This window comes from Salminus brasiliensis, chromosome 19 (assembly GCF_030463535.1).
Source record: "Salminus brasiliensis chromosome 19, fSalBra1.hap2, whole genome shotgun sequence".
In the NCBI taxonomy this organism is placed as follows: Eukaryota; Metazoa; Chordata; class Actinopteri; order Characiformes; family Bryconidae; genus Salminus; species Salminus brasiliensis.
In genome coordinates, this window is record NC_132896.1 from 7,360,469 (window position 1) to 7,379,052 (window position 18,584).

General features: G+C 43.1%; 2 protein-coding genes across 3 annotated transcripts in view; one reads left to right on the plus strand and one right to left on the minus strand.

Annotated features, from left to right (window-relative positions):
- Nucleotides 1-18,584, plus strand: part of immp2l (inner mitochondrial membrane peptidase subunit 2) — a 120,861-nt gene that overhangs the window by 90,675 nt on the left and 11,602 nt on the right. The gene's annotated exons all lie outside the window — the stretch shown is intronic.
- On the minus strand, nt 1,893-17,837 carry lrrn3a (leucine rich repeat neuronal 3a). The gene is made up of 2 exons (XM_072663850.1): nt 17,539-17,837; nt 1,893-4,804 (listed from the first exon to the last, which is right to left on the minus strand). Exon 2 carries the CDS (start codon nt 4,476-4,478, stop codon nt 2,382-2,384), a length of 2,097 nt encoding a protein of 698 aa, XP_072519951.1. The 5' UTR covers nt 4,479-4,804; nt 17,539-17,837; the 3' UTR covers nt 1,893-2,381.

An 18,584-nucleotide genomic window follows, 5' to 3' on the forward strand; every position in this document is an offset into this window, starting at 1 on the left:
ACCCAGGAGAGAGCCTCGAGTGGAAATGTTTCCCGCGCCTCACCGCCTTTTTGACTCATTACCCTGTCCTGCCCATGCTCTATGTGAACTCTGACAGATGAGTGCTGGCGCTGCCGAGCTGTGCCCGTAATAGGTGACCTACCTCAGCAGGGTCACGGTTGGAAGGCGAGTCCAGCTTCAGCGTGTTCCTGCTGACCTATCCACTACCTGCTGTTCTAATGACTCATATTTTAGCTCCCGGGCCTGTGACAAATGGCTGAGCTCTAAAAGCCCTGTCCGTGGTGCTGAAACCCCTCCAGTGATGTATAGCCACGTCTCCCTGATAAATCCCCCGCATCATTCGCATTGTGACGGCGATTCATCACCTGTGGGAGTTTAACGTTTGGGAATTCATATTGGATTTTTAATGAAAGAGAGTGTAATGCAATTCAAAGTCAATCAGTTTTGTATGATCCCCACCCCCACCCCCCCCCCCCTTTATTTTTTATTTTTTTCATCCCAACTCTCTCCTACCTCCTTCACCTTCGTACATCCCCAGTCATCAGCCAGGCATGCCGCTGTGAATAACACCTCAACAATGGAAGCAGTGTTAAAACCACAGCCTTCAAGGGCAGCCACTGTAATTGTATTGTGTACTAAAAGCTGTTTATCCCGTGTGGGCGAATATTTGAGATGAGTTTTCAGGCGAGTATGGATTTAGTGGCAGGCTACTGAATCTGTGTTTAAAAGGAACCGAGGTCCCTTTGTAACAGATTTATCGGGCCAAGAATGTGGATATGGGATCAGTTTGTGCCGTTAACACAACACTGAATAGGACTACACGGAGTGATGAGACCTGATCTAAGATCAAGGTTCTTACCTTTGAGGCACTTGATAAAGTATGGGCCCATGTCAGCTCTAAAATCAGTGCCAGATGGATTCCACCTGGATTAGTGTTCCAGAGAAATACAGGATTTAATAAAGTGTTATATGACACAAAATAAGAGAAAGGCTTAAACTAGAGTCATTGTAGCATGGTAACCCAGTGTTTCCAAAACTTGTCACTTTTCCACCATCAGATATCAGGCAGATCTAATAATGAGACCCTTAATCATATTCTTTTTCATCAGTTATGTGCCGATATTGCCATGATTTAGCTTTAGTAAAGGCAGTGTCTCTATATAGAACCACGAAAACTCAAAGAACCATGTGGATGCTTAACCTGGCTAAAAGGTTCTTCGTTTTAATGGAGAACACAGTAGAGTTGTCTATATACGCTATATGTCCAAATATTTGTGGACACCCCTTTTAATGAATGTATTCAGCTGCTTTAAGTTGAACCCATTGCTGATACAGGTTTGCAAATGTGCACACTCACAGCTTGTCTAGTCCCTGAAGAGAAGTACTGCATGAAACTATTGACCAGGCATGGGGGTATAAAGCCCCCCAAGCATTGAGCTGTAGAGCAGTGGAACTAACAGTGTTCTCTGGAATGATGGATGGTGCTCCATCCAATACTTGGTTGGGGACGAGTTAGGGTTCTGACCTCAATAATGCTGTGGTTACTAAATGAAATCAAATATATAAAAACAATGAATAAGCAGGTGTCTCAATACTTTTGTCCATGTAGTATAGTACTAAGTTACTGCTATTGTTACAGGTCACCCCTTTTTCAGTACCATATTTACCTCCTTTTACTTGTAGTCAGCATATTTCCTGTGTATTAAGGCTTGTATAAATGACCGGATTTGTCAGCAGAGTGGACAGCAACAATACACAACCGTGTCTTTTTTGCGGACGATTCTGTGATTGGCAGGTACTGGGTTTCCTACATGTTTAGTGGCTAACTGTGGTGTTCACATGTCCATACTGGTGATGTGAGGCTGGTGTAATAAGAACACTGGGTTTCTGGGTTTCATTATAAATGTATTTTTGTCACAAAGTGTTGTACATCATGGTCTGTATATTGTGATCTACTCTATAAACATAGTCCATCATAAAGATTACGTAGTTTACTTTCCCACTGAAACCGAACAGAGAGTATTGCTACAAGCCCACAAGAGAAACAGAAGCCACAATGGCTTTGCTTTGTACGTGATCAGTCAGGCATCCAGGCACAACCTTTCTTGTTCTGCCTCTTAATCCCGCTAGAAGGAACAGCTCCCTCCAGGCAGCCCAATCTGGACCATTTTGATGCCCATGTGACATTTACACAAAAGCAGGTGTTGAGTGGAGACAATGTCAATGTCACAAAATGTTCTGGGACTACGCCACCGGAGTGCCTCCTGAGTTCCATTCTGTAGTGATCCAGCAGTTTCCCTTAGACGCAAAACAATGGGATTGTCAGTCGAACAGTCGTGTGTCCCTTGTATCCCATCACCTTGTTTTCCTGGAAGTGTCCTTTAGTTGGTGGTGTTTAAGTCTACTGCTGTGGCATTCAATTCAGGCCTGCAGAGCTGTGTGAGACTCTGGGAGGGGCAGGTGTTAGGACCCTGTGGAGTTTCTGTTGGCAATTGATTACTTAATTTTGTGTAAAGATGGTCACTCCTTAGAGACATGTAGATGAGGGAACAGGTCACGGCAGATACAATCAAAAGCAGGCCAATGGCATTGATCATCACCACCCCACTCTTGTCAGATTTCGCCACCGCAACCACTTCCTCTGTTGTACTGACATTTATACAAGTCTTTAAATGGCCCTGTTGCAAGTCTGTAATCTCGACACACACCTCATACTGCGTCGTCGGGTGCAGGTGTGTGAGGTTGAACATTTTTACATCTGATGGCACACGTGCTGTGAACCGCAAGGAAGGGTGGTTTGAGGCCGGTGTGGTGGACCACATGATATTTGACACAAAGCTGCTCTTAGGGGGTACCCAAGAAATCTTCACAGAATTAGGCCGGACCACATCGATTTGTACATGCAAAGAACCATTGAAAGGTTCTGGATAGTACCCGTTCACGACCACTGATACAGACCTCATGTCTGCCCCTATCAGGTTGTGCACTACGCAGGTGTACTGGCCGGCCTCGTCCTCCGAAATGTCATATATGTCAAAGGTTCCCTCAGGATGCATGAAATACTTGCTTGAAGCCATTCTTGGTAAGATCCTCTCTCCTGTAGGAGTCATCCAGTAGATCTCTGGATCCGGTTCAGCAAATGCCCTGCAATGGAAGGACACAGAGCGTCCACTAGCCACACTGACACGTTCTGGCAGGCTTTCGGGAGAGATAACCGGCAGGCAGGTGTCCATCATTTCCCGGAAGTGCACGTGTCTGACATGGCGACCTTCAAATTCTGGAGGTCCTGTACATAAGAGAGCCTCGGGCTCCATGAAGCGGATCTTGGTCTTGTTCATATTGATCCAGCGAACAACACAGTCACAGTAGATTGGATTTGAGTGCAAGCTTACTTCCCGGAGGCTCGGCAGGGACTCTACGGTAACGTGGTGAAGTGCGCTGAGGGCATTACTGTTCAGCATCAGTGTCTCAAGCCGGGGCAGTTTATAGAAAGCGTTGGGATGGATGTAGGACAGTCTGGGGTTGTTGGTCGCTTCAATCTTCGTTAGCTCAGGCAGGTTTGTGACCGCAAAGCCATCAATCGAAACCAGCTCTGGCATGCTGTTGATGCCTAACTCTTTCATGTGAATCATATCCACAAAGTCACCTCGACGGATTCGCTCTATGGGATTCTTGTTGAGGTCCAGAAACTTGAGGCTTTGGACCTTTCTGAGGGCAACTTGGGGCACTTTCGTGAACCTGTTGTCATAGAACGAGATACTCTCCAGGTTATGTAAGCCGACCAGAGCGTTATCAGGAATTTCTGTAAGGTTTATTCTGGCTAGCACAAGACTGCGGAGGTTGCTAAGGGGCCTGAAATTCATATCTTGTATTCGGGCAATTGGATTTTCCCCCATCATCAAAATCTCAAGTTGGGTCAGTGCAAGGAACCACTCTGGCCTGATTACCCTTAGTTGGTTGGAGTTAAGATGGAGCCTCAGGAGGTTGCCGAGTCCTTGAAAAGCCCCAGGACTGATCATGGAGAGTAGGTTGTGGTTGACGTAGAGCTCCTGAAGGTTTGGCAGGTGTGAAAAACTGTTATCATGGAGGTTGCTTATCCTGTTCTCCTCCAAATGGAAGGACAAAAGCTGAGGAAGGTGACCTACATAGAGGTCACGGAGACGAGATACATTGTTCTGAGACACATCCACTTCAGTTAGGTTGACCAAGTAATCCAAAGGTTTGTCTATCTTGCCGATGTTGTTGCTCTGTAACAGAAGCACCTGTGTGTCCAAAGGGAATTTTGCTGGAAGGTTTAGCAGTCCCAGATCATTACAGTCCACAGTTGGAGCCTCCATATAAAGGGATGATGGCGAGAACCAGGGTCGGATGCCACATTTGCACAGCTTGAGGCATGCCCCAGGCCCCTCGGATGAATGAACAGAACCGTTCCATGCGAGTCCTGCTAACAAACAAACCACAAGCAGCGTCTCTTTCATCTTGGCCTCCTTCTCCTGAGCAAGTAATTAGTCCTTACAGTGCGTAGTTAGCCACGCTAACGACGCGAGAACAGCGGCATTTGTTGTCGCGTCAACAGGTCACTGCTTATGCCAGGTCCCCAGGGTTCTGGTTTGCTTTCACGTTGTCCTTGGCTGTGAGAAGCAACCTTTCAAGTTTACCTGGTGTGAGGTTGTCAAGCAGGGCGCATACGAGAAGGTCACTGTATCCTTTGGGTAGTGGCAGGGAGCTCAGCTTTCTGCGGGCAATGTATTGCACGGCCTGCCATTGTTATTATCCTCAATCAGTCACACACATCAATTTCCATCTGCAGAAAATAGGAGACAGGAGACATGTAATGAATACAATGTCACGTTATTGGGGAGACTGAGCGGTATTGGCATTTAAGAATATTGAAACATATTGAGGCTTAGTGAGATTTTTATTGCTTCCCCCCCTCCTTGCAGTCAAAACATGAGTTATGACTGCTTTGACCTCACGCACTCTCATATATCATCTGGCCGCTGACCTTTCTCGCGATATATTAAAATAGCCGGGGTAATTATAGTTTTCTTTCTGAAACTCAGCTAAAAACAGAGCTTATGAATGAATAATGTTTCTATTCTCAGTTTATCTAAATAGATCTCATTTAAGCAAATACAGTACAGCCCATATCAGAATACTGGTAAACAAACAGCTGGGTGGTGCTTGTGGTTGGATACAGTCAGTGGTCGATCTTATTTTAAGAAGCTGTGAAAACAAATGGAACAGACTAAACCAGAACATTGCCTATAATGGTGAGATTGTGTTGTGTTTGGGGCTGAATGCCAAATCTACTCCAGTACATAGTCTATTACTTTTTTAGGTCTCCTGCCTTGGACACCTGTTTTCCAGCTGTCTAAGGCAGGCACAGCTGCTGTTAGTAGTGTTAAACCCAGTGAGACTTGATGTTAGCGTAACACAGCATTATCACAGCTGTAATCTGATCAGCGAAGTCTACTTGTATAGAAGTAAATAATGTTTTGTTATGAATGGCGTTTGCATATTCATTATTATGACAAATTAAACAAATGTTATGGTGTACTGCAGTATCCACTGATAGGCTGTTGAAGGGGCTTCTGTATAAAATATCTAAATAATTGTTTGTTCAGTCGAAAGAGATATTGATGAACACAGCTCTATAATTTTGATGTGCTTTCAGCAACCAAAAGCTGTCATAATTATATTATATTATATTACATATGACCATGTCTCCCTCTCTTTACAATTAAACAGAGAAAAGTATTGAGACACTCGCTCAGTTATTGTTTCTTCCAAAATCAAGGTTATTAAGGGTATTGCTTTTACTGTCTCTACTGTCCAGATTTAGGAGCATTGCTGTGATGTTTTGATTGTATTCAGAAATCAGTTTTCAGTATTTTGGTCTCTCCCAATTCATAGAGATAAAAGCCTGGTCTCGTATGCCTGCGAATTTGACATGGCAAAGATGGCTGCCCAGTGGAACCGACTTGCCTATAAGTACTTTGAGAGTCCTATTTTATTAGCTTTTCGCTACAGGGACAAGACAAGCTGCGTGTGTGCATTTGCACATCTGTGTCAGCAATGAATGCAAGTTAAAGCAGCTGAATGCATCCAAATTCATTAGACATTTGGACAAATAGTGTGTTTAGTTTTTACTATTACTGTGCTTTTAAGAGCTCATATTATATGTAAATGAGCTCTGTTATTATTGGTAGTCTAGACAAAAATACTTTCATACATGAACGGGTGGAGCAAACCTGCTGTAGGCTGGATATACAGGTATTTGTACAAAGTAGTTTTTTGTGACATCACAGAAACCCCTATGCTGTAAAACGGCCTCTTGTGAGTTTGCTGTTTTTCTGATGCCACGAGAAACGGCTCATTTATATACCGTATCTCCACCTTTTCAGCCTACCACGGTTCACACTGCCGTTCTCTAAAGTGTTTCAGCTCTGAATGCTTTTTGAATGAGGGCCAATCAAAAGAGAGCTTATTTATGTTATACCTGTCCTTTAAAGGCACAGTAACAGAAACAGCCTGTTCAATTCTATGGGATGAAGAAAGGTTGGATGGTCCTTTAAAAATGAATTATGACTGTTTTTGAAACATGGAAAATCTAAAATGCATGAAAAATGTAGGATATTGGCCCTTTAATCGCCCACAGAATCACTGAAAGCATTTTGGCCTTCTGGTTTTCCAGCAAGTTTTCTCAATTACCCAGAAAATGCTGAAGGACCAATACAGTGCTGCCAGTGTTCTCCACCCAGAAGTACGGTGCACGTTAATGTGATGTAACAACACTGACCCTCATCATTAACTGTTTGTGTTGTGCATTTTGTCTGTGCCACTGTCTGAGCTCCGAGTCCATAGTTCATTTAATAATTGCCAGCGGTTCTGGTCCAGTGAGTAGCAGAATTGCTTATCTTGGTACATATAGTCATCAAAGGCTGCTGAATGAATCGAGAGGCAATTATTTCACATCATTGGTCTCAGTAATAACCACTGTGCTTGTCTAGACTGTGACACCTGCCACAGGCCAAGGCAAGTTAGTACGGCTGGTGGGGGTAAATAATCAGGGCCTGAATGCAGACTTTGTCTCAGCTATGATTATGCTCTGTTCTTAGAGATGACATCTGCTGTATCGAGGCATGGTGCGGAAGCTTAGCAGCAATAAACTAAACGCCTTCCTCTCAAGAGCTGCTGATTACACGCGCTTATTCAGCAGGAAACGGCCTGTAGCCTGTTTCCAAACAAAAGCGAGTTCCGTAGTGAAGCCCCCCGGTGCTCGGTCCGGTTGCATTATGCATAAGGAAATGAAAGAGAGTTGCTCCAGGTGAGAGGAACACTCTAACGTAGCCTGCCATGGCGTGTAGCAGTGGCGCCGTGTATTGATGTTTTGATTAATCCGTAACCCTGAGAGCACAAGCCGTAGCACTCCAGGGCAATGTTAGATGAAGCTGTCGGTATTGCTACAGGAGCAGCTTTGCGAAGGCGCCCCCCCCGTATGACAGTATGCATACATTAATCTGGCTATGGCAACGAGTCAACATGGGCAGGTGGAGTTTTTTCTCCTCTTCGTTTTTTCCTGTACAGCCATCTGTTTAAAGGAGAGACCTGGTTTCATCTATTCAGAGCTTATGGACCGGGAACTGGTCTTTTTTCCCCACCCTGTATCTTTTAAAAAACAGTCATGTGAGGCGTTTTAACAGCCTATAAAAATCGCTGTCTTTTGTTAACATATTTTAGTAATTTGTTAACATTTGGATGTTTGATATTTTGAACAATATTGAGAGATGGAGGTAATATATACTATATAACACACAAAAATGTGTAGATAGAAAATAGAAATGCAGTCTTCTTGTGAGGAAACACACCCTTTATCCTAATACAGGAGTGGGCAGTTTTTTTCCTGGAAGGCCAGATTTTCCTGCCCAAGCACATTTGACCCAACTTACCTGTTTATTGGAGGTTTAATAAGTCTGCTGGAGCAGGGAAATCAGCAGACTGTGCTGAACTGTGGCCCCTATTGCCCACCCCTGCCCTAATAGCAGGAACCTCCACCCCATTGGCTAAAATAACCTCCATTAGATGCTTCCTATAATTGTCTACCAGAACAAAGGTTTTCCCACTCCTCCATGCGGAAGTCTTTCAGCATGTACATCCCGTTTCAAATCACCCCACATTATCTCAAAATGATTAACATCTACACTAATCTAAACTAACTTGAGCCATTCCTAGGTGGATTTACTGGAATGTTTTTGACCATCGTCATGTTGCATGGTCCACTTCTGCTTCAGCATCAGTTATTGTGATATGGTCTCCTACTAGGACAGCCTGACCTGGCCATATTAGCATGTTAGCTGTTTTTAATGTTTCCCACTTGTAAATGCTGATTTCTTGTTGATCTGAGATCTTTTTAAATTCGGAAAGCCTCAGAGAGCCCTTTGGATCTGGGCATGCTGAACCCACTCGCTTTAAAAATCAAGTGCAAACTAAACTAAATCAGTTTCAATAAGGCCGGTTCCTTAGACACTTTAAGCAGTAATACATGTGGGGTGTTCAAACTTTATCAAGAACATTTCTAAAGATTTCTACATTTCTATTATTTCTAGAATCACATTTTACAGATTTGTGTTTTATAAAAAAAATGTTATATTACCTCCATTTCTCACTATTGTTAAAATGAAGATCAAATGTCCAGATGTTTAAAAATAGACAAGGTTTTAATGAGTTTATATATAAAATGTGGTTGTAATGTGGTTAAATATAGGTGAATACTGTAAAGCTCAGACAATAGGTTAAATTCTCAGCCTGTTAATTATTATTTTCACACATCCAATTGCTAAGTTAGGCACTCTTGCAAACGCGTGTGCTTTGAAGTGAACGTCAGAATGACAAAGCGCTGAGACATGCACAAACGCATACCTTGTGTATATTTCCCTATTTTTTTGCCTCTCCTGTTCAAAGCGGCCGCACTGCCGCAGCTCACACACTAATTGAATTAGTTCCTGTTTGTTTCCTGCCTGCGAATGCTTAGTTCTGAGAGCTTTCCCTAACTGTTCTGCACTGCTGGGCTCCCACTGTTAGCTGTAATAGAGAGCCGAGTGGCGGGGGAGGGATGCTCTGTGAACATGCAGTGAAGGATGCAGATTAATATGTTTAAGGTCTTGGGTTATCGAAGGTGTCTTTCTTTTCAGTCGACATCATCTTAATGCCATTCTGGAGTACGGTACCTATAGATTTGCAGAATTCACATAATGCACTGAATAAAGCATGGCCTATAAAATGTACCTTAGGTATGTGCGTTTAACGGTGCAGAAGTGTGTTCCGTGTAGAGGATTTATGCTTTTGTTGATTTTCTCAGTGAAAAACAAGTACATCATTTGACCGGGGGTGTCTAAACTTTTGACTGTGATCTTATGTATGTGGACAGTAGCACATTGTAGTGCACTCCTGATAGAAATAAATGATCTGCACATTACCTAACACAACAATCATGGCAATAGCAACTGGTTGTGGCTTGATTGGGTTTCCCCACTTCCAGGCAGTTGCTAGGCTATTGCTACATGGTCTGCTTGGTGGTTCTATGGTTTTCCTATGGTGTTGCTATAGTATTCCAGGTGGTTGCAATGGTGTTGCTAGGTGGTTGCTATGTGATTGCTATGGGACACTATATGGACAAAAGCTCTTAATCATTGAATGCCTGTGTTTCATTCAGTCCCACTATTACAGGTGTATAAAATCAAGCCCCTAAGCATGCAGTCTGCCTTTCACATTTCACACATTAGTGGCCGAGTGCTGAGCTCCGAGCATGGTGCAAGTCTCCATCGCTCTGCGGACCCAATAACTGCAGAGCTTCAGACTTGCTGCTGTTAGAGCTTCAGAGGGGCACCAACTCCATATTAATGGATTCTAATAATTTAGAATGGGACGTCATAAAAGTGTCTGTAGGTGTCCCAATACTTTTGTCAATAGTGTATTTCCGGTGATTAGTGGTTGGTTGAGTTGTTTCTAGGCAGTTGCTATGGTGTACCAGGTAGTTGCTTTGATATCCCAGGTGCTTACTATGGTGTTGCTAAGTGGGTACTTGATGGTTGCAAAAGCGAGAAGAAGATGATGATGGTGATGATGATGATACATGACACCTGTAACTGTACAATACTGCACAAAGATCCTTCTATGACAACTGATCTAAAACTACATAAGCATTTCTAAAGACGTATTCCGAGTGTTGTGAGTCATTAAGGCTGCTTTTGTTAGTTTTCACAACCATGTGGACGCCATGTAGCCTGATGAGCACTGTCTCTCTGTCTGTTACCCTGTAAAGTGGATTTCCAGTCAGTGTTTCTGAGGAGGACGTATCATTTCTAATGCTGCAGAGCCATTTCAGCTGCATATTTGCTTTAAAACAAATCTGAGCCGATTTTACACGCCTCTTCATATCCCCTCTGCCTCACAATGCCGGTACTGTATACCTTAAACATTTATAGTGTATGATATACAGCAGCATAGCAGAATCAGAGTTAAACATTTATAGCTGCTTCTGTCAGAGAAGAGCACTTCTCAAAATCCAGGGTCTCCACTTTCCTCTGAGCCCCCTAATTCGACAGACAGCACATGAAGCGCCCCCACTTTGCTATGTTTTATTCAAAAGGTTGAGTGAGAAGCCTACTTCTGCCTCGTGTCTGGGTAAGTAATATGAAGTGTGTGTGTGTGTGTGTGTGTGTGTGTGTGTGTGTGTGTGTGTGGCGTGAATACAGAGAATTAGAGGTGACACTTCTTCGCGTTAAGATGACATTATGCCGAAGCTGAAGCTCACACTCTTGTTTGTTTTGGGTTTTTTTGGGGGTGGTGGGGGGTTCTGACGTCGGTAAATCATGGCGGGTAATTGGTTGCTTGTCAGAAGGCTTGGGGATGGGAAACAGAACTCATGCTACTGGTGGATCTGGTAAAGTACACAGTGGATGGATTGCAGTGGTAGCTTTGAGGCAATTGTTCAAGAAAAACATGCAGCACCCTTCCGCCTTTCGACCCTTTGACCTTTCACGATTTTTTATCTAAAGGAACGTCAAGAGAACGCACGATAAATCTAAAAATGAGGTTTAAGTACCAACTAATGAGGACTTGTTAAATGTAAGTGGTGTAATAGTTTATTACGTTAAAAGCCATTACGCCATTTGCATACACAATATGGGCAAAAGTATTGGGACACCTGCTCATTCATTGTTTCTTCTAAAATCAATGGTGTTGAAAAAAGGTTTATCCTGCTTTTGTTGGAATAACTATCTCTACTGTCCAGAGAAGGATTTGTACAAGATTTTGGAGCAGCAAGAGCTTTAGCGAGGTCGGGATGTTGGATGATCACCACCTTACCTAAGCTCCAACTCCCCAACTCCTCCTAAAAGTATTGGATGGAGCACCAACCGTCAATCCAGAAACCACAGCTCTCTGATAATTTATACCCCTCCAGCCCATGCCTGGCATTAGGCATGATGCCAGTAGGTTAATGCTTATTCCAGAGAGTTGTTCCAGAGAGTCCTATTCTTTTGGCAGTACTTGACAAGCTGTTTGTGTGCATTTTCATTTGTGTCATTAATGGGCGCAATTTAGTAGTAGTAGTAGTAAACAAACATTGGACATATATTGTATTGTAGTTGTCATGCTAAAACCTTGTATGTCTTAAATGGCAATTTTACAGGAGACAAGTATTTAGAGAAATATTGAGATTTAAGCTCTTTTAGCATGATGACGACGGTATGCTGTTTTCCAAAGCAATCAGACAGACGTAGGAATCACATGCTAATTCATTTCCTGATAATAAACTTGTGGGGATATTAGCATCTCCTATTAGCTGCTTCTTGGAGCCGGGCCATTCTTCAGCACTAACTCTCTCCAGCATTACATCAGTAATTACAGGTATAGCAATTCATTTTTCTTCCATTAGCAACCTTCACATATTAAGTCATGAAGGTCTTCTGAGGTGCTTCAGCAATATTAGATATAACTGTAACCTGTTAGCAGCAGAGCTGGAGTTCCTCATTGTTCTGCACTGTTCTGTAACGGGTAACAGAGCTGGGTAAACACCTGTACCAGTTCCAGTACTGGCTTTCAGACATAACCAGCATTATGTCCATGATATAATGCCTATAAAATAGTGGGCTCCCTCTTGCCAGGGGATGTGGTTTAATTCTGTAATTCAGTAGATTCCAGTATTTCTGGTCTTTTTGAGGGGAAAAATGCTTAAAATGAATAACAGTTAAATAAATAAGTTTTCTGGTAGGGTAGAAGGAGTGTAAACAGGTTTACAAGACATTCCCTTAGCATAGGGCTGATTTCCCAGAGTCAGATAAAGCCCAATTCTATGCTAAATAGAATTTTGAATGGAGAAACATCATCATTGCAGTTTAGTCCAAGAGTAGGCTTAATCAATGTCAGATAACCTTCATTAATCTCTCACTAATTTAAAGATCTGCAGATACTAGAGCTGCTTAAAAAATATTTAGAATTTTGATTATTTACATGAATTTATTGACAAAAATCAGGTCTGGTAAAGAATTGAACATTATTCAAATCTTGATACTGTTCTTGTTACTGCACTTTACCTTACCTACTGTACTAATGAGTGCACTTCTAATGTTGTTGAACTATTCTGCACACACTGTGTAGTGAGGGAATAAGCGGTTTGGGACACAGCCATGATCTTTGCCAATAATTTATTGATATAAAATAAAGAGCTATGTAGGTTTCAGCTGGTTATTCAGTTATTTACATGAGCTCAGTGTGAATAGGAACTAGCTAATGTTGGTAATGCTGTGACAGGCTGAGCTGCTGAAAGCTTAACAGTAATAGTAGCTGCCAAATACTTCAGTAGTAACAGCCATGCTGCTGCTGCAGAGTTCTTTATAATCCACACAGGGCTGCACTCCTGTGGTAAGCTAAGCCATACCTGCTTGTTGCGTTTGACTAATTTATCCCCAGTTTTAAGAAAAGGCTCCCTCACTTTACATCCTAATTTCTGTCTGCCAGCTCAGAGCTGGTCGGCAGATTGCTGCCCTCTTCAGGGGACGGCATCAAGTTACAATAGCTTGGTCATCAGTGTGAAAATACAGACTAACAAGCAACAACGTAAATGTTCGGGATTCGTTAAGAAACAGCTTTGCATGAGCTTTGCATGAAATCTCTGAATTTTCCAACATTTATAAGATCTATTTGCGCAATAATATAGTTTAGACAATAAGTAGTAAAGCTTTTTAAAATGGCATATTATGCCATATATTAAAATAACATTTAATTATATAGTGCTTTTTTTTTACAACTGTTGTCATAAAGCAGCTTTACAGAATCAGTGATTAGTGAAAAGACAAGAAATCAACAACATAAGAAGACATGAAAACCTGAGACCCCCAGTGAGCAGCCAAAGGCCACAGTGGCAAGGAAAAACTCCCTCAGAGCTGGACGAAGAAACCTTGGGAGGAACCAAGACTCACCCGTCCCATCCTCCTCTGATCAGAACTATTTATAAATTATTAATTGAGATATTGATGTCGTCAAACCACCTAAACTGTTGTACTGTTGTGTGGTTGGTGTGGCGCAACAGATAACACCACTACCTGCCACTGAGCTATCACACCATGTGGGAGACTGGGGTTTGATTCCTGGTCTGGGTGACTGTGCTGCGCTACACCAATAAGAGTCCTTGGGCAAGACTCCTAACACTACATTTGTCCACCTCTGTAATGCGAGTAACCTTATAAGTCACTCTGGATAAGAGCACCAGCTGAGTGCCATAAATGTAAATGTACTGCTCAGGTGTGCAACATATTCTTAATCATAATATAATAATCATGGTGTAGTAGAACTTAATGTAGTCATGGCAGTGATAGTAAGAGTAATTAGTAATGATAGTTAATTAGTTAGTTTTTAGAAGGTGCTGGTTATTGTTTGAGAAGAACCCAAAATATTGGTTGTTGTGGCCAAAAATATGCTTCCTTTAATTAAAATTGATACTAATTCTAAATGAGAAACGGGTGCTGTTGAATCACTGCCATTACCCTGGTGTATCACGATACAATAAGGCATCATTGTTGGTCTTGTTGGCGGTGTCCGTGGTTCAGGATGTATTAGGGTTCATTTGGATCTTGAAGGTTTTGCTTTAATCGGTTACTCTAGATTCAGAAATAGCCTAGAATTAGTAAAGATGCAGTGCGGCTGCTGGTAGCGGTGAGGCTGGTATAAATAAAGTCCCTCCACTCTCACCTGCTCTGCTCTGCTAGCGAATTTACGGCACGGGCGCAATTAATTACACTTCACTACTGCTGACAGAATCCCTGTGGATATTTCAACTATTTCTGCCTGCTATTATTCACCTCTGTTTCCGGCTTGTATATCATCTGCAGCGTTTCTGTCTTTCCTCATCTCCTGCCTTTCATCATCTACTGCCACACCATTTCAGTCCTTAATGTGTGTGAACGTGGAGAGGAGCTGATTCCGTAAGAGGAAGGCACTATCCTCCTCCCTTATTAAAAAAAATAAAAAATCATCAGGGCACGACTCAAGACTCATCTGTCCAAAGCACACTGTTCCAGAAGTCCTGCTCTTTGTTTAGGTGTCCTCCTTGCACACTGTCCATGACAGTCAAGCTTGTGCAGCCTCTTTCTGATGGTGGCTGCTGTACTTTGACTTCAGCTGTGGCGAGAGCTACCTGTAGATCTTTTGAGGTTGGGCCGAACTTGGCAGGACGATCTAAACCGGCCGTTTGGAAGTTGGAAGCTGATCTCTCTGATAATTGTTCCGAGATAAACCTCTTTCCAGACTAATGGAGAGCTCTTTTAGTCTGGCCATGGTGATCTTCACCACTCGCTTCAACCATCAGGGGCAAACAAGCTTTAAATAAGAGGTTTAAGAAAGACAGGCTCCTTCTAAATCCTCTCTAACCATGTTGTGATCATCTGCAGCTGATCCAGTTCTGCACTGGATTCTCATTTCAGGCACTTTAAGTAGTAATAAATGTGGACGTGTTCTAACTTACATATGAAGAGCAAGTGTCCAGATGTGTCAATCAGTCCATCTGTCATGAAGTATTCTCGATCTATGAAGTTTTCAAACAGCAAACCTGAAGACTGTACAGCTTTAAAAGCTTCGTCTGACAACAGACTCCTTAATTTCATAGCAGACGTTGCTTATCCTGCCTCTAACCCAGTGATCCTGAAAGCTACACCCTCCAGACTTGCAGAAGACCACCGGTCAGCAGTAAAGCAGTCTCACTACAGCGGCACACTGCCTCCAGCTATGCCCCGCAGAGGCTCACTTTACACACGGCACCACCAAGCTGTTCAGTTTTATGCAAATGTGCTGCGCTGCTACCGAGCCTGATTCGCTCTGCCATCCAGGGAAAAGGGCAGAGGAGACGAGGGACGAGGGCGGCAGGGTGGTCAGGAAGTAGTGGCAGGCATGTTCCGTTTATCAGACCACTGTGTATCGAGTGTGGTTGCCATTGGCAGCAGGAGGAGACTGTGAACAATTCAGAGAGGAAGCCTGCACTGCTAAAGCAAAAGCTAGAGCCTAAAAATAAGAATGCTAAAGCAGTTCTTCGGAGAAAGAACCAGGTTGGGTTCCTTAAAGGAGGATTTATTTATTTATTCATTTATTTATTTCTATTTAACCAGTTTTGTGGAGATGGATGAGGGTGAACAGCCTGGTTAAGGGTTAAAGAACCAGGACAATAATGGAGAGCGTGAGACCTGGAGAGCGTGAGAACGTTCATGATCTGGACACACGGTGCTGCAGCATGTATGACTCAGTGTTGTGATGATGGGCAGTTTGACCAGTGATCCATGCTGGCGCACAAGGTGTAGACAGATGTTAGAATTGAACATTCAGGGAGCTTTGAGGGGACGAGTGGGAGATGATGGATTACAGCTGAGTTTCTCACAGATGGGGATTATTATTATGGGGAGTATTGACCTCAGTGCACAAGGCAATGTACTGAATTTGCCTGATTGATTCATTTCAGATATGTAATGTATTTCCACGTTATAGGTCATGTCACATTACATATCGCTGCTGTCAAAGGAAAAACATGTATGTCCATTTTTGTCAGTTTTTTGTTTTCTCCATGGTTTGAACCCTGTAGCTGCTCTGTACACTGTGGAAATAATAATAGTGGATGAACAGACCACTAGAAATACTCTAAAGTACGTGAAATACCCTCTGATTTTACATTAACATCCATTGAAAGTTAGAAAGGTATTTGCCTTCTCCTGTAAAGTCACTGTTCTGAAGATGCATGTTTTTCACTGGGCAGCGACGATATACACATATACACAGTCTGAACTCCAATAGTCTGTCTCCAAATAGTGACTTTACAGGTGAAGCAAAATCAGTTTCATTTTAGTGTAATTTAACTCATTAATTTAGGTCATTTTGGATCCTTTGCGTTGGACCCTTTAGGTTCTGACATCAGGTAAAGGGGAAAATGATCAAATAAATTGATTTTGTTCCAACAGCAGTGCTACAAATGGTTCTTCGAGCATTGCCATAGAGGAACCATTTTTGTAAAAGAGGCATGTGGAAAGAACCTTCTGAAGGTTTAAAAAAAAGTCGGTGTCGGTCTTTATGAATTCAACAGTTCTTCACACTGCCAGATCCTTTACAGACATGGTTCTTTATTGAACCAAGAGTGGATCTTCTGTGGCCATTTATTAACCATTTATTGCACCTTCTATTTTTGAGTGTGTATATATGTATACACGGATAGTCACTGTTCTATATAAATCTCCAGATCTCCAAAATGACAACTTTACTTGCAGAACTTTCAGTCGAAGTCAATGTAAATGAGATTTTGGAGTATTTCTATTGGTCCGTTCATTATGACATTGTGACACAATGTAAAGAACAACTGTTTGTCAGATTCACATTATGTCAAAAAATGGAGAATAGGCAAAAATGACAATGACATCAAGAAAAATGATGAAGATGCATTGTTGTATAATATAGAGCCTACAGGACCTCTATATCCTCACTTAATGTTACGTATATAATATAGCAGTTAGAATGTTGATGGAATTAATATTACACATATATGATGCTCATTTGAATGAAGTCAGTTCTATGCATTACTTTTTCAGTCTTGTTCTGAAAAGCCTGAGGAGGTTGGAAATAACTGATGTGTATAAATGTCCTCCTGGTTGACTTCCTACAGCTGTAAATGTCTCTTCATAGAAAGCCCGTCTCATGATTCCTGCTGTAATCTCCCTCACTGATACCTGTGGAGTGCATCTGACTGCTAGTCATTATGTCATTGCAGAACATCACGTCTGCAGGCAGAACCAACGCTAGCTTACAATAAAAGCTCATCACAAAGCTTTTAAAGACGACAGACGCGATGGAGGACCGCCCGTATAGAGCGCTAAGCCGACGCCGCGTCGTTTTCGTATGGCTCAGATTCAGAAGGCTCGCCGAAGCGCCCCTGCATTGCCACGCTGTTCAAACACCCTCATCACACACCAAAGCCATGAGTCATATGAGAGGAGCAGAGCTTACCGCTGAGAGAGAACGATCCTCCGCTTGTGTGTGTGTGTGTGTGTGTGTGTGTGTGTGTGTGTGTGTGTGTGTGTGTGTGTGTGTGTGTGTGTGTGTGTGTGTGTGTGTATGAGTGAGAGCGGGAGAGAATAGAGTCGAATGTATTCCGCCTTTCACTGCAGTCAGAAACCAGAGGACTAGTCGAGAGAGAAAGAGAGAGTGTGAGAGAGAGAGAAACACAGGTAAAATCCAACAGTCCAGCACTTCACTCAGACTGAGAGAGAGACAGCAGATAGCTCTGCTATTCCCTCTCGCTCACTCGCTCTCCTCTTACCCCCTCCCTCTCCTACTCTCACCCCCCCTCCCTCTCGCACTCTCTCTTATACTCTCTCTATCCCTCTCTTTCCTCATACCCCCTCCCTCTAAATCTCTCTCTCTCTCTCTCTCTCTCTCTCCCTCCCTCTCCCCCTCTCTTTCCTCGTACCCCCTCCCTCTAAATCTCTCTCTCCCTCCTTTTCCTCCTACCCCCCTCTCTCTCTCTCTCTCTCTCTCTCTCTCTCTCTCTCTCCTCCTACCCCCTTTCTCTCTCTCACTCTCTCTCCTCCTACCCCCTTTCTCTCTCTCTCTCTCTCCTCCTACCCCCTTTCTCTCTCTCTTTCCTCCTACCCCCTTTCTCTCTCTCTCTCTCTCTCTCTCTCTCTCTCTCTCTCTCCCTCTCCTCCTACCCCCTTTCTCTCTCTCTCTCTCTCTCTCTCCCTCTTTCCTCCTACCCCCTTTCTTTCTTTCTCTCTCTCTCTTTTTCGTCCGACCCCCTGTCTCTCTCTCTCTCTCTCTCTCTCTCTCTCTCTCCCTCCTTTTCCTCCTACCCCCTTTCCCTCTCCCCCTCTCTTTCCCCCTACCCTCCCTTACGTCTCTCTCACTTTCGTCCTACCCCCTACCCCTCTCTCTCCTTATACCCTCTCTCTCTCTTTCTCTAACAGTGATGCAGAGTGTGTTCCATCCGCTGCTCTCTGTGCCTGTGCTGTGCTCTTGATACGTAACACACATGCACGCACTTACACACACAC

Bases quoted from the DNA above. Each gene is read 5' to 3' on its own strand.
- lrrn3a (XM_072663850.1), bottom strand. From the start codon at position 4,478: ATGAAAGAGACGCTGCTTGTGGTTTGTTTGTTAGCAGGACTCGCATGG.